The sequence below is a fragment of the Platichthys flesus genome, chromosome 9, assembly GCF_949316205.1.
Source record: "Platichthys flesus chromosome 9, fPlaFle2.1, whole genome shotgun sequence".
Classification (NCBI taxonomy): domain Eukaryota; kingdom Metazoa; phylum Chordata; class Actinopteri; order Pleuronectiformes; family Pleuronectidae; genus Platichthys; species Platichthys flesus.
In genome coordinates, this window is record NC_084953.1 from 13,489,104 (window position 1) to 13,516,687 (window position 27,584).

The 27,584-nt window shown below is 41.4% G+C and overlaps 2 protein-coding genes across 2 annotated transcripts in view; both read left to right on the forward strand.

Moving 5' to 3' along the window:
• LOC133961072 (voltage-dependent R-type calcium channel subunit alpha-1E) overlaps positions 1 to 6,963 on the forward strand; it is a 74,388-nt gene extending 67,425 nt beyond the window's left edge. Inside the window, exons 40-48 of the mRNA XM_062396018.1 lie at positions 583 to 688; positions 791 to 898; positions 987 to 1,087; positions 1,301 to 1,407; positions 1,513 to 1,684; positions 2,058 to 2,186; positions 2,417 to 2,564; positions 3,137 to 3,309; positions 3,430 to 6,963. Coding sequence (XP_062252002.1) covers positions 583 to 688; positions 791 to 898; positions 987 to 1,087; positions 1,301 to 1,407; positions 1,513 to 1,684; positions 2,058 to 2,186; positions 2,417 to 2,564; positions 3,137 to 3,309; positions 3,430 to 3,984 — 1,599 coding nt within the window. The 3' untranslated portion in view covers positions 3,985 to 6,963. The remainder of the gene's footprint in view (positions 1 to 582; positions 689 to 790; positions 899 to 986; positions 1,088 to 1,300; positions 1,408 to 1,512; positions 1,685 to 2,057; positions 2,187 to 2,416; positions 2,565 to 3,136; positions 3,310 to 3,429) is intronic.
• A 1,104-nt stretch (positions 6,964 to 8,067) lies between these two features.
• On the forward strand, positions 8,068 to 27,534 carry si:dkey-21p1.3 (collagen alpha-1(I) chain). The gene is made up of 43 exons (XM_062395657.1): positions 8,068 to 8,236; positions 8,597 to 8,738; positions 10,540 to 10,735; positions 12,874 to 12,975; positions 13,522 to 13,993; positions 14,087 to 14,262; positions 15,488 to 15,541; positions 16,545 to 16,664; positions 17,176 to 17,214; positions 17,401 to 17,454; positions 17,577 to 17,630; positions 17,733 to 17,840; positions 17,935 to 17,988; positions 18,140 to 18,193; positions 18,278 to 18,322; positions 18,459 to 18,512; positions 18,627 to 18,671; positions 18,779 to 18,832; positions 19,055 to 19,108; positions 19,333 to 19,377; positions 19,482 to 19,535; positions 19,791 to 19,844; positions 19,938 to 20,045; positions 20,148 to 20,201; positions 20,284 to 20,337; positions 21,782 to 21,835; positions 21,921 to 21,974; positions 22,313 to 22,357; positions 22,757 to 22,864; positions 23,635 to 23,688; positions 24,006 to 24,113; positions 24,214 to 24,267; positions 24,350 to 24,457; positions 25,087 to 25,140; positions 25,263 to 25,316; positions 25,421 to 25,528; positions 26,421 to 26,474; positions 26,560 to 26,613; positions 26,925 to 26,978; positions 27,073 to 27,126; positions 27,282 to 27,335; positions 27,420 to 27,473; positions 27,529 to 27,534. Exons 1-43 carry the CDS (start codon positions 8,068 to 8,070, stop codon positions 27,532 to 27,534), a joined length of 3,546 nt encoding a protein of 1,181 aa, XP_062251641.1.
• The last annotated feature ends 50 nt before the right edge of the window (positions 27,535 to 27,584 follow it).

Sequence of the window (27,584 nt, forward strand, 5' to 3'; positions counted from 1 at the left end):
ATGTATCTATTGGGGTAGTTTGGTTTAAGTTGTACAGCTTTGTGAAATTGTGGGTGAAATGGAACTGCTCTTGTCAAATTTGTACAGATGCCCGGAAAGACCATGGTGGCTCACATGCTCTTCTTTTTTTTCAAGCTAGTTGCTTTGAAATCATGAAGGAACAAGAATGGAACTAAGTAGAGTTCATACCTCTGTCAAGGCCCAACGGTCCTCTTATAACACCTCATTTGAATTCACTAGATCACGATTTGTTCTTGGATCTGCACCAAATGTCACACGCTCTTATGTATTAGTCAGATATCAAGAACCATGAATAATTCTTGGAGAAATCAATGAAAATGTTGAAAAACGCTCACAATGATAAAACTGATTTAAATGTCTGGGTCTGACCTTTGCCAATTGTAAAAATCTGTTTAAATCTAATTTGAAAGGGATTCGGTCGTGGCAGCTGATCCAAAAAAGTATCATGAGCCACCACAGCCGTTCTGGGATTTCTATTATTTCAGATCTATTATTCTTTCTTTATAGTTTGTTGTTGTCCTGGGTTGGGACTGACTTTTACTCTTCCTCTGCTGCCATCAGAGACTCGTCCTAATGAACATGCCTGTGGACGATGACATGTCCGTCCACTTCACCTCCACCCTCATGGCCCTCATCCGCACCGCGCTGGAAGTCAAGATAGCCAGAGGTTAGACCGAATATCCACACACACATCCACTGTGACCCGAAATGAAATGAGCTTAAACTATGAGGCATTTTGTTCCCCATTGTCTCTGCTGTGCGTTTCCAGGTGGAGAGGACAGAAACCAGATGGACCTGGACCTGCAGAAGGAGATCAGCGTCATCTGGCCTCATCTCGCTCAGAAGTCGCTGGACCTGCTGGTTCCCATTCACAAAGGTGACGTCAGCGTTACACCTGCAACCTCACAAGACAACTCACATGCTGCTGTTAAGTGGTCTGATTGCTTTTACTTTCTCCTCCTCAGCCAGTGACATGACCATAGGGAAGATCTATGCTGCCATGATGATCATGGACTACTACAAGCAGAGCAAGGCCAAGAAGCTCCGACAGCAACTGGAGGAGCAGGTCCCTTGTGTTACTTTTCTTGCTTTATTTATTTTCCTTGCGATCAATTTGGGGTTGTTTAATTTCCACAAAGCATCCACTGATGGAGTTTCTGATTATTTATCTTGGCCACTATTAAGACATTTAAACTAATTGAAAGCCTGAGACTGCAGAATATATTGCTACCACTAAACACAGAGTTTTAACTTAAACAAAAGCATTGTGTCCCCACAGAAACACGCTCCTATGTTCCAGCGTATGGATGCTTCCTCTCTGCCTCAAGAAATCCTATGCAATGCCAAATCCCTTTCATTTCTCCAACATGGTGCCGGATCTGCTCTGTAAATACTCACATTTTACTCTCTTCACACAGTACTGGTTTGTGGAGATAAAGATTTATCTGTATGTGTCTGCCGCAGTTGCCCTGAGTCTTTGTGTCCTTTCAGCAGAGGAGGTTTTGTGACGCTCAGCCCCATGTCCCCCCACGAGATGTTCCTGCAGCCGCTGTCTCGTTCTCGGGACGAGAAGGAGGGGGAGGAGGGCGAAGATGACTACCGTTCACCCTACCTCCCTTACCTGCATCCACATCATCACCACCACCACCATTTAAACACACTGGTAACAATTTAACGAAATGTTTCCAGAGATTACCCATTACCAAGTCACCCTTGGTACCTTGATGCCAGTTGGTCAACCCTAAACTCATACACTAAATTACAAATAATATTAATTGAGTAAAAAAAACTCCATGATACAAGTAAGTTGTCTTTTTAGACAAAAGTTTTTTATATATTTGGGAAGCCCAATGTACTGAGGCTTAAATCCTCTCCAGTGGCCCCAGTTTCAGGTTCCGACTACAAAATGCCCAAATATGTTGTTTTTTTTAAAGGCTTTTTTCGCACTAGAGCTGTGTCCATGGTTTGATTCCAGAGTCTAGGTATACGATGTGAATAAATCCCACTCAGTCCTCCTCTCTGTGGTATTATTGTAGGTGCAGGACGTAGTGGAGTATAACCAAGTGATACAGCAGGCCAGGCAGGACCCAACAGTTGTTAAATCACCTCAGCGAACAGCATCGATCCGAGCGTCCTCCATGCCCAGACTGGCTGTCGATCCGCAGGTAATAATTACCTTCATTTAAACCAGTATTCAGTACTTTAAGAATTAGAAGGTAGAGAACTTGCTGCCTTACTACACTGGATTGAAACTATTTGTTTTCATCCTATGTAGTTTGTTGAAGTTCCTCGGCACATGATGTGATCTGTATTTCATGGTTGCCTAACGGATTCCTCCTGTGGTTGTTTGTTTGTGTGTGTGTCTGTGTGTCTGTGTGTGTGGGAGCGTGTGTAGCCTGGCTTGTCAGCAGACAGTAAGCTGATGAAGCGCTCCTTCTCCACCATCGGAGACCAGTGTGTGAACGGACTGTGGCAGGAACAACACTCTCTGGAGAGAGTCAGTCCTGACGACACGTACCGACCCCGACAGAGGAGCTACAGAGGTCACCTGACACGTATCACTTCACTTCCCACAGTCTGATTCATATTCATAGTCGTGTTTCATCCTGAAGAGAAAAGCTTGATCACTGAAAAAACATAAACTTGGAAAAGAATACGGGAATTAGCTAAATACCTTTATACAAAACTCAACATATTGTGCAATAATTCAGCTGCTTTGAGTAACAAATGATTGCAGTTACATTACAGATAGAGTCACACACTGAAATAAAAAAATATATGCATTTATTTATATTGTGCAATTTTAAATGGCTGTGCCCAGTTTTAAATGGAAATTGCACATTTTAAATTGGTAAATGTCATCAAGTATTGACCAATAGTTAAACCATTTACTGGTTTGATCAATTTAATCTCTTACTAACTGATAAATGCTCAATGAATATTAGTTTTTACTGATGATTCAAGTATAGGACTTAGTGTAATTCCAACAGTTTTCCTCAATTGCATAATTTTACCTGTCATTTAAATGATGAAGGAAAAAAAAGGTATTTCTCTCCATTTTGACCTCAAAGTAGATGTTGTTTCATTCTCTTTCCAAATGTTTTGTCTCAACTAGGTGCAAGAGTCAATCACAGAGAAGCAAGTAGTCATGAGAGAGGGAGATCTAAGGAACGGCGCCACCTACTGTCCCCGGACGTGTCCCGCTGCAACTCTGAGGAGCGGAGCCAGGACGCCTCGTGTGAGAGGAGACGGTCCCGCTCACCCAGCGAAGGACGCGCACAGAGACAGGTGGATGTTCAGGGGTGTTAAATGATCGACCTCCACACCACTAACAGTCTTTGTTGTCTTTGAATACAGTTGAAGGATGTAAGAGTGACCTCCTCCCTTTTGTGTTTGTATTATTTATAGGTCAACACCTCAGACAGCCCTGCCCACTCAGCCTCAGAGTCCAGCACTCCACGTAATCGACGGCAGCTGCCCCAGACGCCCTCTCGCCCGCGGCCTTACATCTCCTATTCTCCTCTGGTTTGCCAAGCACAGACCTCTCCCTCACCAGCAAACCCCTCTGAGGGACAGACCCAGGCCCAGGACGCCCCTGTTGGCTCCGCAGAGCCCTCGTGGAAGGCCGACAAGGAGGCCGGGCCCCCCGCTGCGAATCAGGGGTCATCCGGAGGTCAGGTGTTAGCACAGAATCACCCATCTCCTCACCGCTACATCTCAGAGCCCTACCTCCCGTACCATGCGGACCTCGGCGGTGGCGAGGCGGGCGACAGGCAGCATACCCTTACCTTTGAGACTGCCATGGCAACCAGCCTGGGACGGGCCAACGCTATAAGCTCCGCCCCTCAGCTTAGACACTCGTGGCAGGTTCCTAACGGGCATTTCCGCAAGCCCTTGGGCAATACGAGTCCGGCTGGAGCCAGCGAGTTGCTAAGTGACACGGACGAGGATGACCGCTGCTAAGACGAAGAGAAGGCGCGGGGCGACCGGGCGCCTCAGAGCTACACGGTTGTAGCTCGTCTGTGGCTCTGAGACCTTGTATTCTCAGTAGCATAATGGGCAGGACTGAACGCCACCGCTCTTTATCTGGATACTTGGGTGTCTGTGTGCAACGTGTCCTTCCCCGTGTGTCTCTTGTAGTTGCAGGGAGGCTATGTTTGTGTGTGTGTGTGTGTGTGTGTGTGCGCTCTCAGAAGAGAACATAAAAGATTGCCAAATCAAAAGAATAGCAGAGACCTCCGCTAACACGAGTAGCTCGCTGCAGGCAAACCCATGTGTGGCCGAGAACTTCCCACACGGGTTAGTGTTTTGATAGTTTGATCAAATGTGGTGAGATGTTGATCTGAGGTGTCCAATGCTCTTGTACATGTCAACAAAGACAACAAAGACACTCTTGTAGAATCGGATTTAACTGAATTTTTGTAGGTGAACATAGCATGTAAAAATGTAATACATTGAATGTATTTTAGGTCTCGGTTCATAAGTCCAGGTCATTTGAGAAGGTAGCTGTCAGTCTTTGCTGTGCATAGTTGTAACTGTAGCAATGAAACAAGGTTCAGCCAAATAGTTGCCGGATAATAAGCGGCCATTCCCACCAGTTCATGTTTACAAAACCTACATCCACATGGTTTGTGGGCATTATACATCGTCATTAATCCATGAGGAGTCAAAACAGGAAATCGATTTGCAGACCTTTTAAATGAAGGTCAAGTGCTTTTTTTAGTCCTTATGTGAAACAGTAAGAGAGTAAGTGAGTGCAACTGGAGCTGTGTCCCAATTCAAGGGCCACACAGACCGTGAAGACCCGAAATGAGACGGTCTTGTCCACAGAGGATTTCTGACATCGGCGTCTCCAGCTTGTCCTGCTGTCACCTAGCAACAGAGCTGCTGTTGGACATAACGAGAATGTTTTAATGCCTCTTGTTTTTCTAACATGTGTACCGTCAGCTGTTAGGTTGAGCTGAGGCCTGATATTCAAGCATCAGACTTCTCTTGCCTGCGCCATTACCTCTTCGGAAAAAGGTTTGTCACTGAGGTGCAATGAATCCTGGGATAGGTTGACCTGAGGATCCGAATGGTTGAGGATTAATTTCTCTGGAATGGACGACGCATTAGGAGGACTCTTCAAAACGCGACAGCCTGGTCGATGCGCTGTGACTCAATCGGTCTTCAAACGCAGCCTCCGTGGGATGCAGCCTCTGAATTGAGACACAGCTACAGACTGTAGCCCATATTTCTTGTACAAACATGAAGATATCCCGGACACATGTGCCGCCATCTTGCACCTTTGACATAATTGGGAGTTTGCGTACGAGTGATTGTGGCGTGAAGCTGCTTATTGAGGTACATTCTCGACCAATCAAGAGTCAGCCTCAGCTGTCAATCATGCTTCATCCTGTTTTTATATTTATATATCAAATAACTAATCAAAACCAAACTTACCAGAAAGGTGAACCTTCAAACTTGCATCGATGTGACAAAAACTACCTAAAATGACCATCTCTAAACTTTATTTGATGTGACTTTTTAATTTGGTCCCAACTGCTAACAGGGAGGAGGCGGGATTTATGACCCACACTGCAGCCAAAGATGCTTTGGCTTCACTTCTAGGGAGCTGTCATGTCTGTGGAGTGTTCATTCATTGGCAGTTTATGTGTTGGCTCTGTGGCGTGAAAAAGAAAAGAATAAGAGATGCTTTGTCTCAGGATACTGTAACTGTGGTTTCGTAACATATTCTCATCTGAAACCTGAAGATGTTTTTCTTGGACCTAAAATGAACTATACATCAATTAGCATGATATTCAAGGATAACGCCGTCACAAGGACCAGTCGAGATTTCAAACACATCTGATGGGATCACGGACTATAATAGCTCTGGCCCTGTAGGACAAAAAACACAAATGATCAATGTGCTGGATTACCCCTGTCGATGTTTTGTGGAGATGTGACTAAAGCCATTTACTTCCTGTACATACAGAGCCGAGGACTCAACCTCTTCAGAAGTGTTTCTGTCACGTGACGATGAAAACAGTGAGAAATGAAATGTCTTTTCTACATGTGATGCAAATGATTTCAAGGAACTGGAAAAGAGGAATCACAGGCACAGTACTGTTTGTGTCTTTGTTAACTGCCACTCTGTTTCTGTCACATTGGAGTCTATGTTTTGGTTAGTAGAAACAAGCATAATGGTATTTTCCTGTGCTCCAGTGTTATAGTAAATTGCAACATGCATGATCATGGTGATTTGATAATGGAAGATGTGTGAGAGGTGTGTTGTTGTTTTTTGTGTATCCATTATGTTCAATAGGATTTATTTAGGCTAATTTAGTGATTCAGAAACATCCGGCAGAGAAATGCTTCCTCATTCCCAGCATTCACTGTCATTATCCTCAAACACTTTCTCACATTTGTTGTTGCCCCTGAGTAAAATGTATATTTATATCATGTGCTGTTGAGTTGTAATGAAATGTTGAGTTTGACATGTTTTCTGAAATGTGAACACAGGACACATGTGGACGGGTCAGAATAGATCACACCGACCTGCTGAAGCCTGAAACAGATACTCCTGGACTAATAAGACGTAATATTAGAGGATAAACCTCTGTTCAAGTGTGGGTGGATTTATACAGTTTCCAGGTTCAGTAAACAGGTTGGGGTTAAGGCTTACGCCTGTAGTTCGCAGCCTATAGGACTTGAACTCGATTGTACAGAACAGCCTATTCTGTGCCTGGGGACGCTCGCCCAAAGAGTTTCCCCATCAAGCCTGGATTTCCTAGATAGAGATGCTTTCTGGTAAATAATGAATGAATAAACTGTACAAAAATAAATCAATGTTTAATTTATCGCACTGTTTTTATTTAATTTCAAAGAATGACTATGACTCTAGGAAAAATAAGTGTTTACATATCTGTTCAAAGGACCATTAAAGAGAGATCACTTGTCTTTTCTCTCCTGCGGCTGATTTTACTGCATTTGATATTACAAGTTTATTGGTGTAGTACATCGATACTTCTTTGCTTTCAATTGCTCATGTTGTGCGCTTTATTTTAGTTGCTTTGGCTGCCTGCTCCTCCTGCTTCCACCCCAGTGCCTCCTTTTCATGCTGACTCAATCAATATAAATATCATCGTCATCGATGTCTGTTCTGTTCTGTGCCTGGGTCTTTTAGCATCTGCTCTCCTGGCCTCACTCTCCATGAAGGCTCATGGAAGGGTAGGGATGTTCCAAAACAGAGCCAAGCTCCCAAATATAACTTAGTGTAATTATTAAAATCAAAATAGTTTTGGCAAAAGTGCTGCTGACTTATCTGTCCATAAGCTTAATAGCAACATCAATGATTTTAAGTCCTTTAAGTCAGGGAGGGATACCAACACACTTGTGCAGTAGTGTATGAATAACATTTTACTTAAGTAAAAGCACAACCTTAACTTCTCTACTTAAACCTACTAGAGCTACTTGAGCCGTTTCGTCTTCACCAGTGATGCTGCTGCTGCATCATTGTAGATCACATATACAAATATAGAAAATGATCTGAACATGTAACACAATGCATTGTAAAAATAATAATTTAGAAATTTAACTTTAAACTGTAAATATACTTTATGTTGTGCTGTTTCTTGCAAACTAGTACATACATAAATATTATACATCTTGGAAAGGGAGCACTCAGACCTAGCATTTATATTTCATTCTAGTGGAACATGTGTATGCCCACACAATTAATACTATCTGGGATTCAAGGTTGAAATTGCCCAAATATGCATGAAAGACAGGATGAAAAGAAGAAGAGACCAAGCTATTTACAATATTTTTGTAAATCTCCCTCGGAAACAAGTGTTTTTCCATGTTTGTGGATGTTCAAATAATCCTAAAATAGCCCAGTGGGAAAGAGTCCTTGGACTGGGAGCTGAGCAGAGACCTAGGTGAGAGATCTGGTTTGTTGTTGAGAGATCAGGACGTAGTGAGATGCCGGTCAGGCCCGGCCCTCCGGTCCATGTGTAAAAGCAGCAGAGATGTTCTTCCAGCATCATTTGTCCTGAGGACACGATGCAGAGCTCCCCTTTGCTCTCGGCGCTGTGGGTTCAAGCTTGTCTGTGTGTGGTGAGTCCTAACAGGCGACCACAGGGAGAGGGCACGCCGCTGCTGCGTTACCTTCATCCTGAGGCAAAGGATCATGGGAGGAGCAGAGGGATCATGGAATCAGCAGCGGGGAAAGGTACACTGACTTAGAGTTGGATAGAAAGCTCTTACAAAGGAAATTTGGGGTTAATCCAGCTGTTTACACCACATTAACACAATACACCCACCCACTTGAGATAGAAATGTTGTTTTCCACTTTTCTGCTGAGTGACTGAGTCAGAAGAGGTGTGTTGGGATGTTGTTTTGTTACGTTGATGTACACCAGCAAAATCTTTTGAATAGTGATCTTTAAAATGTTCCTTCATGTTTACACCCTCTAAATTTCATGTGAGAATCTGAACGTTAAACTCTATGTTGATGATCAAGTTGTCTAAAAAGAAATCAAAGTCTCTCCACAGCTGTCTGGTTTTTGATTTTAAACTGTGTCTTTCTGAAGTTGATCTGCTGCAGCTTCTGGACATGCAGTCGGCCTCTCATTACAATGTCTCAGCAACAGACGATGGGGGAGGATGTCCAGCCTATCAGATTGGACAGTATTCCACACTCGTCCTGCCAACGGCTTCAGTCTTTGGACCCGTGTAAGAATCAACAATTGTGAACTAACTAATACCAGCGAGTGCAGATAAGAAAAGCTTTTTACCAAGAGCAGTTCACAATGTATTACTTCAAGGTCGTCTTATGTTAAACACTAATTCTAAATGTGATATTTCCATTTTGCAAAACACAGACATCTTGAAATAAAGGCTTATGTGTTGGAGCTCAGTCACACTGACATACTGTCGAAAACTGACCAGCGGAGTGTAAGACTTCGAGGGGGGCTGTTTGTCCAGAGGGGATTTTATTTCCATGATGTGCAGGTTGAAAGGATGGAGTTCAAGCGCCCGGTGTTAAACTTGACCTTGACTGTTTACGCACAGGCTGCAGATGCCGCCTGAATCTGGCAGCTTTGTGATAGAGTTTACATTAACATGTGAAGCGTCTCTCAGTGAGGACAGTCTCTCTGTGACACCACAACCTAAGCTCCATACTGTCCCATACACACGTCTCACAACTGTCCATGTCCAGTGACCGATTAGGTTATAATGAATGTGTGTGTCCTTGTGGCACATGAATGAGTGCATGTATACATCTGTGTGTGAGCGCGCTAACGTTTACATGACAGGTTTCCAGATGAGCTGAGTGTGCTGATGCGTCTGCGTCTGGGTCAACGCTGGTCAGAGCAGAGGACGCTATTGGTTGTTTTAGGCCAGGAGGGGGAGGAGCTTTTCCAGCTGAGGCTTGGCCCACGACTCCTCACTGTCGTCAGTGTTTGGCAACAACACTATGAGTGAGAAACAACAAACACACACACACACACACACACACACTCGTTGGCTCCTTACCCTAACCTTAATCATCAAAACTAAATGCCTAACCCTTACCTAAACCAAATTCTAACCCAAACCCTACAACTAAGTCTTTATCCTCAAACAGTACATTGAAAAAGAGAGTACCGGTCAAAATGTCCTCACTTTCCAAAAATGTCCTCACTCTGTAGGTTTGTGCTTAAAATGGTCCCCACCAATGGAATGAGATCCACAGCAGATTAGCAGTTTTTGAATAATTAACTCTTAATAAGTAATGATGGATTTTTCCGTGTTACAAACACTAATCAGTTAAAACAAGTTTTCCGAGGCTATGACAGGAAACAGTGTTTTATTTTTATTGAAGTATAAATGTCACATTGTCATCTCCTGTAGGTGAGCAGCAGGATTTACTTTGAGTTATATTGAATCACTGCAGTTGAAACTAGAAGTTCTGCCACAGCCGCCATACTGCACATGTGTATTGAGATCAGGCACGTTTACTATGTACACAGAAAGATTGAGCAAACTGTTTACAATGAACGCAGGCCAAAATTACAAAATACATTTTGTGACTGAGTTGAGATAACATTCCTCATAAAAAAGATAATTATTCAAATCCATGCTTACGCCTTATAGGTCTCAATGATGAAAAAGAAAATGGAAAAAGAAAATCGCTGCATCCAGGCACCCACACAGATCTGCATTAACATTTAATAGGTTCTTCCCAGTCTATGGTTCTTCCATGACCCATTCTGCATCCTCCCACCAAGGTTCATTGTGATACATCCTGTAGTTGTAGCGTAATCCGGATAACAGACAAACAAACGCAGATAAAAACGCACAGCCTCCACGAGGTGAAAAAGATATTAATTTGTTGACTAAATGTAATTAGTCGGAGAATATGATCAATATAGACTTTAGCCAGAAACAAGTTGTCAAACTGAACTTTCCAATGAAGGCAGAATAACTATCTGAAGTAGCACACCAGCTTTTGCTTAAATGTGTGTAAAATTCTCCCACACATGTCTGAAAGGTTTCCTGCTGCTGCTCTGTGGGACGGCCTGTGGCACAGGCTCTCCCTGGCCTTCTCTCTATCCACACTCAGCTTGTACCTGGACTGCAGTCGGCAGGAGAGCACCTCCTGGCGTCACGGCTTGGGACCGCGGATCAGCACTTTGGGCCTGACGCTGCTGGGAGGAGCTCCCAGTCCTCACCACACACCGTTTACGGTAAGCACCAACCTCATCCTACACCAACCGTCATCGGGCAGCCGCCCCTGCCTCGCTCTTCTGATCCCAGTGTCACATTCCTCACCTGGGCCACAGTCCTCCCCTCCCGACCCCTGACAACAGAGGTGGAGGTGCAGGGATCAATGTGAAGTTCAAAGGCAACTTGGGCAGAATGGAGTCATAATGGTAAAATAAATCACATTTGATGACGTCTATTGAGGTATATGTTTATCGAGCATCTATTGTAATATAAGAGATTAAAATTCAATTATTCTAAGATTCTAAGGAGAATATCGTTGGATCTCCTTCAACAATATGATTAGTTGAAAGTAGCGATTCCAGTGCAATATGTCATATATCAAGCTCCAGAAGGCATAAATGTGAGTCAAGTTAAAAAGAGTCTTACTTGTAAACCTTGAGCTCACATTTGGTTTCTTTTTGTTGATTAAATTGGAATGAAAACATTCATAAAAACTGAGAGGTCAGCAAAATCTCCCTGCTCATCTCGGGCACACATCAGTGTCAGGATTTACAGGAAACAGGCCCAGCACACCACACCACAGTGTCTGATGGGATCCACTGAGGATTAGGAAGCAAAGCCACATGTGTACGGTATAAGTGAGTGGGTGAGAGTCTTTGTTTGTCTGTTGAGTTGATCGTCCCTCTCGGCTGGAGCTGTGTGGTCTTTCCAGCACAGGCGTGAATCCTCCACAGAGCTGGAGGGGTGTGTGTGTTTTTTCAAGTGCAGCCCCTGCAGGAGTGTGTGAGGACTTACAGACACCAACAGTCAGAGCAGACCACAGTTTGTCTTTGTCAGAAACCATGCAGGGGGCTGATGTGCTGCTGCTGCTGCTACTGAGCTGCGTAAGTCTGCTTCTATCATATGGGTCTGTTAAAATGTTGTTAGCGGATAGATGTTAAAAACGTTGGATTTATTTCATGATCACTGAAAGAACTCAAAGAATTGTATTTAAATATTAGGAAAAGATTTTAAAATTGCTTCAAATTTTAAACACTGACTAGAGTTTCTGATCTTATTTAAATTTTTTAATATTTCTTCCGCAATTTCATGGAATTGTCTATTGTCTGCTCCTTAGACTGTCTGTTATAGAGTAAAAAGTTAAAATACAATGAAGAGAGATTGTCTCATTACACTGGAAATTACACTTAACTCTAATGTGTTCAACCAGCTTTATTCCTTCAGTGGTTTAAGAGGTTTTCCTGTGAATGGAGGCATCCCTGTTGTCTTCATGTGTTTTATACATGGTTGATCACTAGCCTACGTCATAGCTCAAATATATTTGTTGAAGGTTTAAATGGATTCTTACATGTGAGAGGATGAGAGACGCGGGCAAAGAGGTTTCCTTCGACCTGTAAACCCTCATGGAATATGTGCAGGAAATTTCACTATCTTTTTAATGTGTTCAGCATTAGATCACAATGGTGGCACAGCAGAAAGAAGTATTTCACCACAGTACCTCTGCAGGTTTGGCTGCTCGATGTTACAGTGAGAGGCCTGACAATAAAACTCACACCTCTTAAAGCAGTGTGCAGACCTGGCTGCGTACTGAGTGCCTCATATTGAGTTTTCTTGTTACAACTGACTTATACAACCGGTTTAAAGGCCCAGTCTTTGAGTCTTTTTGCACAATTTCGCTGCCAGCAGAACTATTTAAGAAGTTATTTGCTGTTTTATTCGTTTATTATTTACTTGTTTAGATTGTAAGTTCATCTTTCATGACATGTCCTTGTACAATTATAAAAGTAAAGGGACAGAACTCTGCCCGATTTTCTTAATTTCCTCCTTCCAGGTCTTTTCCCTCCACTTTCTCTGGATGAAAAGGGATTTTAAAAAACAGTTTTCCATTGTAGTATCATGTCATTACAGTTAGACCAAAAACAAGCCTTATTAGTTATCCTAATTACGGCAGATTACATTTAGATGTTTCACAAATTGTAGTTTTCTGTAGAAAATTGCCGAAATGTTTTGCAACTTTCAAATTGCCTCTGCAATATTTTGACTCTAGTGTCCTCTTGTGGTCTTGCGGCAGAACAGACACTGTATCAGTCATCATCACACACTGAAAAATAAAATTCACTGAAGCTACAACTGGTGTTTTTGTGTTTGTGATGTTCAGGGAACCATCCAGCAGATGAGCTTTGTCCTGGGAGATCCTGCAGCAGCCGAGCAGGACTGTCAACATTACAACAACACTTGTTCAACACTGACTGACACACAGGTACAAATAACACACAACTAGCATACACTGGTCTAAAGTGCAGGGTTCCACTCACAAAATGTTTGTCCTGAAAACATTTTTGTTCTTTTTTGATTGAATGTATTAATTTAACAACCTGACAAGTTCCTGCAAACATAACGATCGATTCTAATTCTGATTCTGATTCTTATTCTTATTCGCATTAAGAAATTTGCATTATATTTAAATATTATACCATCTTATATCATAATTTATGTCATATTATATTATATTATACTGCATGTTAGATAGTTTGATTGTTTTCGTTATTGTGTGCAGTTTTTTTAAATTATTTTGCCATTATTTCTGTCAATTAACTGACTGTATGTCGTAGAATTAATTAATCTATTTTTGAGATCCTTTATAATGTACGTAAGGAATATGACAATAACAAATCCTTTACCTGTTAAAAGTTTAAAGGAGATCTTGCTCCACTTATGTTATTCTCACCAAATATTATAAAATAGAAAAAGCTTAGCAGGAGACTGAACATGATGAGGTTTAAATTCTCATTTAAATCTCTCCCAGGAGGTTACAGCAGCAGATGAGGTGACTTCTCATCCTGGCCTCAGAGAATCATCCAGACCAGACGGTTCCCCTCAGGACACAGCTGTGAAGGCCGGACTCCCTGTGCTGACAGGAAGACTGAATCCAGAGAGCAGCACCTCCGCTCTGAAGACACACACTGCTCAGACTGGTGCAGAAACTCAGACTACAGGCACAACCAAAGGAGAGAGACCAAAGACTGTGGGAGAGGAGACAGTTCTAGCTGGAGCTAAGGAGCCACAGACATCACAAGTATCAGGGACACTGAAGGAGACACAGAGAACAGAAGGGAGTTTGACAGTCGCTTCCAACCACACAGCTCACACTGCTCAAGTTCATCAGCCATCGGGTGAAGCAACAGAGGGCTTCACAAGTAATGATGCATCTGTGGGGCAGCGAGTGGAGACGTCTATTTCAAGTCCAAACATCCAACCTGAGAACCCAACAGCTCAAGGTGACACTTCACCATCGGCAGGGGGAGCGACAGAAGCTGCAGAGAGACGTTTCTCTGATGGGACTCATGAGTTTCTCATCACTCTGATCTCAGGCTCCACCACAGAATCAGGGTTTGATGCTTCCAGTGTGGACGCTTCACCTGACGGAGGAACAGAGGAGGCCAAACAGGATACTTCACCAGCAATGATTACACCTCCAGCTTCTGCAGTCACTCATCCCTCCCTGAAGGTTGTGGCAGCAGAAGAGGACACATCAGCGGAGGGAGAGGTGACACAAGACTTTGCTGCTCCTCAGAAAGTGCAGGCTCCAAATCTGACACTTTCAGGTCCGACACAACAAAGCTCAGCAGCACTGAGTAACATCACAGCTGAGGGAGGTAGCGTTTCGGCTACATCACCACCAAAACGACTTCCAAGTGGAGAAGAGGGGAGCGGCAGAGATGAAGAAGAGACAGATTTAGTGATGGAGGAGGAGGAGGAGGAGGAGGAGGAAAGAGAAGCAGAGATGGAAAAAGCAATTCATGATAATGACACCGGCATCTTTGAGGAAAATAATCAAACTTTACTTGAGTCGATCTCCAAGCTCCCCCATGAAGACTTCATAGTCCAATCAGAGACTGAGTCACCAGAGCAGAATGTTAAAGCAGCCAATCGGCAGCCTGCATCCTCAGTCAGACATCACGGGGCAGGACTAAAACCTTGGGTCAGAGGTCAAAGGGTAAGACATTGTTTATATTTACCTGTATCTGCGTAAATGTTTATTAAGACCTGGAATTAATTGATTGGAAGACATTTTGTGTCATTACAGGGCAAGCTTATAAATGTGAGTATTAATGATGATCAATGATGTTATAAGTAAATGAACAAACCACAGATGACATTTCATAAATAAGGGAAATATTCTAATCTAATTTTCTGTCACGAATTGGTATGAAATTAAGTTTGAGTGGAGCCTTGTTGATTACCAAGATGGTGACATAGTCAATTCAAAAGATGTGTGTGGGTGTGTGTGTGTGTGTGTGTGTGTGTGTGTGTGTGTGTGTGTGTGTGTGTGTGTGTGTGTGTGTGTGTGTGTGTGTGTGTGTGTGTGTGTGTGTGTGTGTGTGTGCGTGTGTGCTTGTGGTAAAAGGGAGGGATTGAGGTTTAACTCTCCCATGAAATACACCATTTCCACATTATCTCAGACCAAAAACCATGCACAGTGTTTTAATAACAAGCATTTACAAACCCTTGTACTTTTATTAAACATAATCAAAGAAAAGTGCTAAACTCACCAGAATCAAGACATAATTAACCTCTGTCCAGGAGATCATGTTAAACCAGGGCTGTTGATGTTTTGCAATATCTCATTCTGCTTTTGTCAATATGTTATATGGAATATTTCTGTTCATTAGTATAATTATTTTTTTGTTGGTTTATTCATTTGTTTATTTATTTTGCCATTTCTGACAGGTGGGCTGTTGCCTAATTGTTCTATGTTCCTCTTTCCTCAGGGACTACAGGGACCACCTGGACTAACAGGGCCATCAGGACCTAAAGGAGACAAAGTATATATGCAAATCTAGACTTTATTTAGTTATTTTGCACAATGAAACAAATGGCTCAGTGTGTAGGGAAAGTACTGCTCACAAACATCAACAACAACAAACTGCACAACTCTGCCAGTTGCAGCCATTAGCCTCTTTGAGCCTTAGCTGGTAAAGAAAGTTTAAATATAAAAGCTTCTAGAAATCAGAACGTTAGTATTTTAAAAAGTAGATGTAAATCAAACATTTGCCAGGCAGCCAATAAGAAATATACAGTCATTAAAAGGATTTGCTCCCTCTGTCTCATGTCTGTTAGATATGTTGGTAAGTTTTTACAGTTTTTTGATACAAAGCAAATGGGCCAGTTAAACCAGTTTCCACATGGATTTAACAAGCAGTGTAATGTTAAGTTCAGTAGGAACCTCGAAAAAAACTGTCAAACTTCGGCTAAACTCCACACCACGCCACAAGTCAGTCTCTTATTCCAAGACTTAAGAAAACCTTCATCAACCTCCATGTTACTTTGTCATCAGTAACTTTAACTGTACATAAATAAGGCTTCGCATTCACAACAAATTAAGAGCACATCCTAAATTCCATCCAACTATAAAACATTAAACATATCTTTGAATTCTGACTCTGCACAACCCGTATATAACCTCTATCCACTAATCAATTAATTATTTGTATACAAAACACATATAAACTATGACTCATCCTATTGTCCTGACCTGCTTTACTGAACGCAAATCAAACCATCTCAAATGCAATGCCTGTTGTGTAACATGTAAGGCTCGGCTTATTTTCTTCTAACAGACCTGAGAATCAGTTTATACTGTCAGGGTTGTGTTTGTGAGATTCTTGTTGAAACATCGCTCAGCACGTCTTTGTGTACCTTTTCACTTTGCGTCTAACTGAGATGAGATATTCCTGTTTTGGGCAGAGCTGATCAAACCTGTGAACTCTGTGATTCCAATGTCTGATTTGCAAATCATACAGATTATCTCATCTCCCTTCCCTTCAGGGATATCAAGGTGTTATGGGCAGGACTGGGCGGACAGGATACAGAGGCCCCATTGGTCCTCCAGGGATGCCGGCCATTGTTGTATTCAAAACCTCTGAGGAAGGATGGGTGGCTTTCAAGGTAAACGGTTGTGAATCTAATGGTTGTTGGCCATGAACCATCTGTGCTGCTTCGGTACTTGAATTTATGTTGAGAGTATGAATATTGATGTTAAAAAACATTATGAGAGTTTAAAGCCACTGCAACTGACTGAAAATACAGCAATGGACAAAAATATGCATGGGTTAATGGAGTAGGAAGTGTTCGCTAATGTTTGGCTAGTTTTCTGATAAACATTTAGGGAATCTGTCCATCTGCAACACGTTACATGCTAATATTATATGAGTAAGTATTAAAGGCGATTAAAGTCAAAAGCATTGTTGGTAGTTGTTGGACAACCATTGCCTCTGATGTATAAATCAAATTTTTTACATTAAAAAACCTGCCAACTAAATAAAGGTTTAAGAACGTGATTGTTGCAGATTTAGAGATACATTACATGTGTTATTCCGTATAAATGTATTTATTCTCAAATTACATTATTTGAATTGAAGGTCTGTGCTGTAATATTTTTTATGTTGCTCCTTCGTAGAAAAAGAAGATCTACAAAAAGCTGGTGTCCTCCTGGCCAGTAGGTTTTTGTGTTAAAGAAAAAATGGTGTTGAAGCAACTATTGATCCGTGTTTTGTCATTACTGAATTAATAAAGTTGTTACGTACATTGTTACCTTATTTACAGTGAGTGACACATTTTTGAATGTAAACTATGAAGTTGTATTGTGATTAAAATATCAAACATTGTGGTTTTTGTATTTTAGAAAGTTAAAGGGCGTATGGGGCCTCCTGGACCTCCTGGAGATGCCGGACCAATTGTAAGTAATTGGAACGTGAGAGGAAGAGGTTAAACAGCTGTAGGGGTAAACTTTTTCGGGCCATGACAATATTAAATATAAATGATGGTAAAAAGACTCCAGTGTCTGATTCTATATTCTAGGGGCCGCCTGGAATTACTGGGAAACAAGGACCAAGGGGAGCTCAAGGGACAATGGTAGGTATCTCTACTTTATTTGCATCTCATCAGAGTCGACAACGATATTTTCTGAGCAAAATGTGTTGACTTCTTCACTTTCCATGTTGTATTGAACCGCAGGGTAGTCCAGGGCCAAGGGGTCTGCCGGGGCCCCAGGGCCGACCCGGAAGAGAGGGGACCCCAGGAGTAGGCGCTGACCCGGGCCCTCCAGGCCTACCTGGAGAACAGGTAAATCCATTTGGAAACATATTTGTATTGTTTGGAATGTCACTTGGCGCAGTTGTTGCAGCTTGATAAATATATTGTGTGCCTGTCCTACCAGGGTCCCATGGGCTACAGAGGAGAGGATGGCAGTAAAGGGGAGCTGGGTGAGTGGGTAAGAGTGGCCTGGACTTCTAATGTTATGGGGATTTCAATTATAGAGGCCCAAGTGCATGTGTGTCGGTCTCTTTGTCTAAATGTCTAAGTTCTATTTTCTGCAGCTACCTTATAATTTCTTATGTCTGTGATAAAATTTCTGCCTGTAGGGTTATGAAGGAGAAGCTGGACCACAAGGAGACAGAGGACGAACCGGAGACAAGGTAAGATTCAGGATACAATACACACCCAGTCTTTACGAGGGGAAGATGGCTGAACTACGTTATTGTATTTTTTCTGTCTCACAGGGAAATGATGGAGTTAGAGGCTTTGTGGGGCTCCCTGGCTACATAGTAAGTGACTTTACTTTTTAATTATGGTCATTTTGATTGCTTTAAAATCATTTTCAAGTAGTCTGACTTCAAATCAATGAGAACTTTTCCCTCAGCAATGCAGCATCAGAAATGTCTTTACATTTGTTGTTTACAGGGAATGCCCGGAGCCAGGGGTCCTCCTGGTTTTCCAGGACCATCAGGAACTCTAGTAAGTGTCAATGCAGCTCACTGGGTGACAGTTATCCATCGCTTCTAAATTAAAATAACTCTGTAAATATGATAGATCTTGATCACAGCCGTCTTTGCTTTTTATTGTTTCCAGGGAGCGATTGGAGCTCAAGGATTCAGTGGACCGCCAGGCCCACCTGTGAGTTAAATAACATAATATAGAGATAATACTATAATTAATTTGGAATTAAACAAATAGCCACTGTTGAAGTAAGGACAGCAGCAATTCATTTGTCTGCTCCTCAGGGCAAAATTGGCTCCGGAGGACTGAAAGGTGTTTTAGGAGTGAAAGGACCTCCGGTAAGTAAACAGCCAGCGCATCAAGTTGTGGAGTGAGTCATTAAACAATATTTGTGAAATACAATACGTTTTATGTTATCAGGGTCATCACGGTGCATTGGGTGTCAGAGGAGCAGCTGGACCACAGGTGCACATGCAGATTCACGGACAATGAATAATAATAATCACATTATCTTAATACCTAAATACAAGTCTAATCTGTGTGTACACGGTTTGCTTCAGGGAGAACCAGGTCCTGAGGGCACAGTTGGATTTCCAGGTGTTCGTGGTCCTCAGGTACAATGAGCGCATTTGGTCAGAAATGTTGTGGTGTTGTGATGTGTATTTAGAGTCACTGCAGATTTACTCCTGTTTCTTGAGCTACAGGTATTTTATTATATGTGTGTCCTTATATATGCATACCTCACTCATCATACAAAAACACAGCAGCCACACTTGAATTAGATAATTTTTATTACGTGACAATATTACAAAATAAATGTTATATTTTCTTCTCTTAGGGGAATCCAGGACCAGCTGGACCAGTGGGTCCTAAAGGAGACCCTGTGAGTACACATTTAAAACATGAGAATAAAAGATCATGCAACATTGGATTGCAGTTATAATTATTGCATGAGAGTCTCCTCTGTCTTCTGTTCATTTTGACCAGGGTGATCTGGGAGATGAAGGAGATATAGGAGAACCTGGACCACCTGGACTTAATGTAAGGCTATGAGTCCAAATCCTCTACAGAGGTGACACTCACTACCACAGATATGTATTTAGATTTAATTTTCTCATTACAGGCAGCCAATGGGAATCCAGGAAAGCCTGGACCCTCAGGTGATCCTGTAAGATTACTTAAAGCAATTTCAATATTGACTCCATCCATAAAAATTATTTATAAAGATGTTATCTATGACAGTATTTAATTATCTTAACTTTCTATGTCATTATACTGTTACTGTTTCTCTAACAGGGGAATAAATCCAAGCGAGGAGACAAGGGCGATTCAGGGTTTCAGGGAGACATAGTGAGTTTGATCCTTCGTGTCAATCAGTTCAGATGATTTTAATCTGTTCTTTGATCAGAACAGTGAACATTGTCTTGTTATGTTTGTGTACAGGGGCCTCCAGGGCCTCCAGGTAAACAGGGCTCAAAGGGCCGTCGAGGCCCATTGGGGTTAGAGGGACTTGAAGGACCAACAGGGCCATCAGGACCTCCTGGTTCGAGCGTGAGTGAAATAAACTTAATGGACAAATATTTTTCACAAGATGCTACTGAACAGCAACTGAAATTCCCACGTTTTATTTTGCATATGCTTCTATTATTATAGGGGTTTGATGGCATCATGGGGGAGCAAGGAAAGCAGGGAAAAGATGGTCCAAAGGTGGGTTTGAGAAAACTGTTGGAATCATGTCTTTTTCTTTTGAGTATTTTGTGTAATTTTGTGTGTGTGTATGTTTATGTAGGGAGATCGAGGGCCAACTGGTATTCAAGGAGCCGCTGGGCCTCGAGGTGACAAGGTGGGTACAAGTGTGGATACTGAACGAGTCAGGTTAAATTAAAAGTACATTGTACTCACATCAGGAGAGATTTAATTTTGGTCTAATATAAAAAATACTCGGATTAATGTTTTTTTCACCTAATGTTAAATCCTAATCAATTATTATTATCACTTTTCCTACTGGAGGGTCGAAAAAGCCAAGCAGGATTTTCAGGAGTACCTGGTCCCATTGTGAGTATGCTAGTGTTATTTATATCGCTGAAGAATGAAACATAGAATAAACAAGTAAAATATAAATTCTGGATGCTGCTCGTTCTAAACCCAGTGTCAATTTTCAGGGAGAGATGGGAAAATCTGGGGAGAGAGGACGTGAAGGAGAACCTGGTATTAAGGTTCCTATGTGATTACACTTCTTGTACTGAGCTTATGTGACTGCTGTGTTCAGATATTATTATAGTTATATATATATATTATATACACTGTATTTGCATGATTACATTTGTAGATTGTTGACTTTTATGCGTCAATTTGTGAAAAGCAGACAAACTACTAAAACTTCTTATAAAACGTTAATAAAACACTCTGTTTGTTTGTGTGTAAACTGTTTGTGTAGGGAAGGCCTGGATTCACAGGGGATCCTGGACTTAAAGGCCAGAAGGTGATCACACTTGAACCCTCATATTTACACACAGTAGAGAACATTTTAAAATATCTACAATTAGAACCACGTTACCATGTGACTTTTCTGTCCAGCGTAGTTTGGAAGAATTTGGGAATTTACTTGTTTATATTTCATCCACTACCACTAAATAAAAGACTGTCAAATGATCACCTTCACATGATCTCTGTCCCATCTTAGGGTTTTCAAGGTCATTTGGGAAACAGAGGACAGGATGGACCTCATGGAGTCCTGGTAAGGCCAAACTAAAACAATAAGTTAATACTAATGTTTCTAACTTTTTCCAAAGACTTATCACCACACAAACCAATGTTTTATTTGATTTGATTTTTCCAATTTCATGAAAAGATGTTATGTTCTTTTACACAGATGAGTAAAAAAGTCAAGATATGTGATTATAATCAAAACAATACATCTTTCTATCAGGGCCTCATTGGGGCAAATGGAATGATTGGCGACCCAGGAACACCAGGCCCAAAGGTGAGCTTTTAACTCTATTATCATAAATGACACAAGTCAATTTTCACACAAATTGTATATCTACTGTCTGATAAACATCTGCCACAGGGATCACCTGGAAAGACGGGAGCACCTGGCCTCCAAGGACATGTAGGAAAGAGTGTGAGTTATTTACCATCCTTAAGTTTTACAGCTCTTAAACTGATTTAACGAGAGACAAACAGATTTAGACAAAGTAAGAGTAGTTTCAGGGAAGGTAAGAGTTCTAGGATATGATGTGATTGAGAGAATGTTAACACCTTTAAATTGCCTGTGCCATTCAAAGGGTGAAGCTGGCAGTAGTGGATTGGAGGGAACACCAGGAAAACCAGGAGACAGAGTAAGTTACCAACATTCATTACATGGATTCCTATGATATCTAAACCGGTGTCCTAATGATGTTGAGATCTGTTGGTTTCCTTTAGGGTGTTAAAGGTAAAGTAGGCCTCAGTGGACATCCAGCGGATGAAGGATTAAAGGTACGAGTCATTTCAAAACCTTGTGTTAAGTCTGTGTACGTTTACGTGATGTCGATTTTATGTTTCAATTTAATATGTTAACCTTGTTATGAAGGGTAAGAGAGGCGAGGAAGGACCAAACGGAAAACCAGGCCCCCCAGTATGTTATATTTCAAATTATTATTATTAACAGTAGTAGTTGTAGAGGAAGTAGTAGTAGTCATTATTATTTTCTGTAATCAACTGCCATAACAATATCCATGCCACTCTACACCATCATTTTACTTACTTTTAAGTGTAAGTACTCTGGAATTTCTTTCTCTGAGCTCAATTACTAACAGTATCTCCCTGTCCTTCAGGGTGAGATGGGCATGTCTGGACCACGAGGATACAGAGGAGCTCCTGTAAGTTAATTTCAGTGATTCATTCCTTCCAAGCATTTCCATCCAACCAGTCCTTTACTGTGTCCTTAAGTTTCCCTCTGTGAATTATGACATGCTGTCCTACTATGACCTGCGAGTCTCTTAATACATTTTGTATGGACATTGGGTGAAAGTCCTCTCCTACAGTAGATGTGCTTACTGCCTGTCCTATTATTTCCAAGCTAATCCAACACAGATCACATGATTGCATATTTTAAGGTTTAAAATGTTGTTTCAGGCGAGACAGATGTTGAGATGTCTTTATAGACCAATAACTTCCATTACGTCATGCCTTTGCATTCTTCAGTTGGTCAGACTATGTTTAGTCCATCTATTGTCGTTCTTTCTTATTTTAGTTTTTGCATGTTTTTACCCCTCCAGGGTATTCAGGGCAACATAGGACCGTGGGGTGAGGTTGGGCCCCGTGGCCTCCCAGGTGACCAAGGACCACAAGGTCCTGTGGGTCCTCAAGGAGTTACAGGTTACTCAGTAAGTTTAATTTTGTGCTCTTGTCAATGTGTACCTTTATTTTCTGACTGTTTGGTAGATTTGGTGTTACATATCCCAGTTCACTGTCGTATTAAGTAAAAATAAATTAAAATGGACTCAGTGCTCGTGGTCACCAGCTACTTAACTACCAGAAGACTTAAAAGCCTGATCAATGCTTCAGGCTGAAAGCAAACAAAAATCAAAGATTGATACTAACCAAAAAAGATTATGCACTAATTTGTTATGGTCAACTCCACCTCGACTGCCTACGTCAAGACTTAACCCTTGGGGTTCACAGGGTGCGCGCACACTGAAACCATCAATAATGGCTGCATTACAGTCATCTGTCACAGAAGACCATGTCAATGAGTCAGCGTGCTCTACCATGGGTCAAGTCCAGTGTCAGCCTTGACATTTTGTTTCTTTGAACACCAGTTTTGAATTTAGCTGATTTATTGACTAACAGCAAACCTCTTGTGTCTCCTCTTGGGTTTTCTCGTCACTTCTGGTTTCACAGTGATGATGCGTTGTCATAGATTACGCCAGCACTTCAACCCCATCGGTGTCATTGTGAATTTTTTGGGGCCAATCGTTCCTTTATTCTCTTTGTATTCAGGGTAAAGATGGATCCCAAGGACCAACTGGATTGGCTGGTTTCAAAGGAGAGAAGGTTAAGTTTCTCCTCTACACAGCACTTTTGTCTCTTTGATGCGCAGGTAATTTGGAGTGAAGCTGTTTAAGGATTCTTTCTCTCCATGTTGTATCTTCAGGGATCTACAGGGGCTTTGGGGCAAGAGGGAGTTGCTGGTCTCGATGGTGAGGAGGTATATTGATTAGACTGAGTTGCTCACAGCTTTGATTTTTTACCTTTCCTTTTTTTAACTAACTAACTTGATGCAAAGTCATTCAAATCCAAGATTTAAAAACAGGATTATGCATCTGTTGATTTGACTGTAGGAGAAGATGTCCATAACAATGCTGTTCTTGTGTTAAGGGCCCAGTTGGACTGAGGGGACCAGAGGGCTCAATTGGACAAAAAGGAATATCTGTGAGTCAATGTGTGATTCTAAATAACAAAAGTTAGACAATTTGAGATCATAGAAGCTCTGAATAATTGGATGTTATTTAACATACCTTACAGGGTGATAAGGGGGACACTGGACCTCTTGGAGATAAAGGGCCGAAGGGAGCTAATGGGGACACTGGCAATCAAGGGCTAAATGGAACCAAGGGTATGCCAGGAAAACAGGTGAGTCATATTTAAATAAAAATACTTTTGATTTGTATTTTACAAGGGAATCTACTCATGACAATGCTATCTGCTATAATGTCTGTACATTTTTTTGTAGGGATACATGGGAGTGCAGGGAGTCAGAGGAAAACAGGGGGTTCTGGGTCTCAAGGTCAGTCATACAAGAACAATGACAGAGAACATTAGCTAAGGATTGATGTTAATGAAAGTCCTGATTAACTATGCTATTGCAGGGTGATCCAGGCCTGAAAGGCCCATCAGGCATGCCTGGACGGTTTGGCCTGGGGGGCAACACTGGGATGACAGGACGCAAAGGCCAGAAGGGGCTCCAGGGACCAGCTGTTAGTACCACTGTTGAACTTACAATTATGTTAAATTCTGTAAAGTCTCTGTCAGGGTAATTTGATGTTTATGTGATGTATAAGATACGTGTGAACATGTTTGACTATTACATAGCTGGAAAAAACACTGAAGGTTTATTTATTCTCCTTCAGGGCCCTCCTGGGAGTATGGGTCCCCATGGACAAATTGGACCATCAACAGCAGTATGTTTGACTTAAAATTGAATTTACATGTTTTCAATCATTGGAAATCTCCACCTTGAAATTTGTGGCCTCTTTGTAGGAAACAGTTTTTTTTTATGTTATAAGCCCTTCAAGGTTGGTGATCTGTCACATACAAAACAAATGTAACTTAACTTGATCTTGACCATGACTATTTTATTGTATTTATCCATAAAAAAAACAAAGATCAGCTGACAACATTGAAATTGTTCACCTGTTGTTTCAATGTTATGGCTAATTCCTGTGTTTTTCAGGGTTTACCAGGCAACAGGGGCTTTGATGGCAAAACTGGAGGCCCTGGGATAAAGGTGTAATGTACCATTCATTCATTCTGACTCTCTCACTGATCTGTTAAAGGGGTTTATTGAGATTTAATTCTGTCTCTGATGTGTACTGGTTAAATTCAGGGCAGTCACGGTGAAAAGGGCAAACTCGGTCTTCCAGGCGTCACAGGAGACATGGTGGGATTTTATTTTCTGTTTCCCTTCAGGCATCATTAATCAGGTCAAGCATATATAATGGTCTGTATGAAGATGTTACCACAGTGACACAGTGTGTTTATATAACCCTCTTTATTTCCCAGGGCATAGGAGGTGAAATCGGTGCAAAAGGAGAACCTGGAGCACGAGGCATTGCTGTGAGATTGATTATTTGAACTCTTAAGAAATGGATTTACAAATCAAAGTTGCTAAACGTGCAAGTTTTGCTCACAATTTTAAGTACGTCGCTGTATTTTTTTAGGGGGAACTGGGGAAGATCGGTTTCCTCGGCTCTGCTGGTGCGAAAGGTCGACCTGGACCTGCTGGTCCTCGTGGAATTCCAGGAGCTAAAGGAAATCAAGGGCCAAAGGTAAAAGGAAGCCAGTGTATTTGTCCTATTAAAATTAAGTCATCATAATTGAGTATTCACCTTCATTATGTTTGAAGTTTTTGATACTCATGATCAGCTGAAATCTGATTTTTATTACCTATTATTGTCTTTTTAAAGGGAAAAAGGCCCCAACCTGGAAGGAAAGGGAATAAAGGGACCCCTGGGAAAACTGTGAGTTTTATGATTATTTATACAATTATCTTGTCAAAGTCAAATCTTGGACGTTCTAATGAAGTCTGGTTTTTAGGGAGCTCATGGAGACCCGGGGAGAACAGGACCTGCTGGAACACCTGGAAAACCAGCAAGTATCCCTTCTGACAGATACTGTTCAATAAATACCTTTAAATATACTGACAATCCATTACTGGTAAACCACAGCTCATCTCAAGTATTAAAGGTTCAATGTGTAAGATTTAGGTGAAATGGATCTATTGGCAGAAATTGGATGTATTATAATCCTAGTGATGTTTTCTCTTGGGTGTTTCATCTAAATTGTACAAATTGTTGTTTTCTTTACCCTAGAATGGGACCTGTATATCTAAATACTTTATATTTACATCGGGAGCTGGCTCTCTCTACGGAGGCTGTCAGGTTTTTCAACTGAAGGCTACCACATGTTCACTTTAATGTTTGGAAGGGGAGGGTGAGATGAGGGGTCTTCAGCTGCAACATGCAACTTCACCACTAATTGTCACTAAATTCTACACACTGAACCTTTAACATTAAAAGGACAATAAACCTAAAACATATATATTTTACATTGGGACATATACAGATTATTATAGATATTAGATATTTGAACACATTAAAAAGTTAAAGAGAGGAATGTGTCGATGATAACTGGTTTCTTGTTTTGTGATTTTGTTGTCAGGGCTTGAGTGGACTGGACGGGTTACTGGGGGTTGAGGGTAATGAAGGATATACGGTAGGAAAAATGTACCATGCTGCAATTTATCATTGTTGTTCAACCATTTTACTAAAAATAAATCTCTCCTGTGCTCACACCAAAGGGGGGCGTTGGTTTCAGAGGAGCTCCTGGAGCACCCGGCTGGTCCGGCAAGATGGTACTTTTAAAAAATGTGGCGTCTCATTCATAAATATCAGTTCTACTGTGGTTTACATGTCTATTTTGTGGTATTACATACGTATAATATTTCAGGGCAACCCGGGGCCTCTTGGGATCAGGGGAAACACTGGAGCAGGAGGGTTTAAGGTACAATATTACGTCATTAATTTAAAAGTCAGATATATATTATCACTATATAATGTTCGCCTTAAATATAGTTAGAGATTTGGCTTCTTATCAGACAGTTTAACACAATTCACTGTGAAATGTGTCTTATTGTGTCTCAATGTGTCTTATTGCATCACTCAGGGTAAAACTGGACAAAAAGGACCACGTGGACCTCCTGGACCAATTGGGCCAAAGGTTTATACATTTTTTCAGTATATTATTAAATTCATAAACATAGCATCATATTCCTGTTCATGTCAACATCTGCATCATCTGTGTGTGGATACAGGGTATTCAAGGACTGACAGGAGAGAAGGGGGAATCTAGAAGAATTGGTACCAAGGTAAAAGGTCCTCAACCCACAATAAAATGTATCCTAATAGATATGTGCAACATCATTCATAGATAAAACGTGACACAAAAAATAATGCATTGTCTCAGAATCACACGTCTTTTCAGAGAACAATTTGTCTTTGGTCGTCTGTTCTTCATGTACAGGGTCTCCCAGGAGAAACAGGGATATTTGGACCGATTGGTCCCCTGGGGCTGAAGGTTGGTTGAAATGATTTTCATACAAAGTAATTTAACAGCACAAACATCAATTAATGTTGATCACATATATCATTTTTATCTCAGGGGAATCCCGGTTTGCAGGGGAACAAAGGACAAATAGGTCGTAAAGGAAAACAGGTAAGTTATATTTTACTTTCTATTTCGCACTTTCTTTTATTTCTTCTTTCTATAGGAATAGCAAATTATTGATCAATCATCATTTTCACAGGGAAGCACCGGTCCTCGTGG

Coding starts and splice junctions, on each gene's coding strand:
- si:dkey-21p1.3 (XM_062395657.1), top strand. CDS start 8,068: ATGCAGAGCTCCCCTTTGCTCTCGGCGCTGTGGGTTCAAGCTTGTCTG. Junction 20,202..20,283: donor AGGGAAAAGATGGTCCAAAG/GTGGGTTTGAGA, acceptor ATGTTTATGTAG/GGAGATCGAGGGCCAACTGG. Junction 26,614..26,924: donor CCGGCTGGTCCGGCAAGATG/GTACTTTTAAAA, acceptor TGCATCACTCAG/GGTAAAACTGGACAAAAAGG.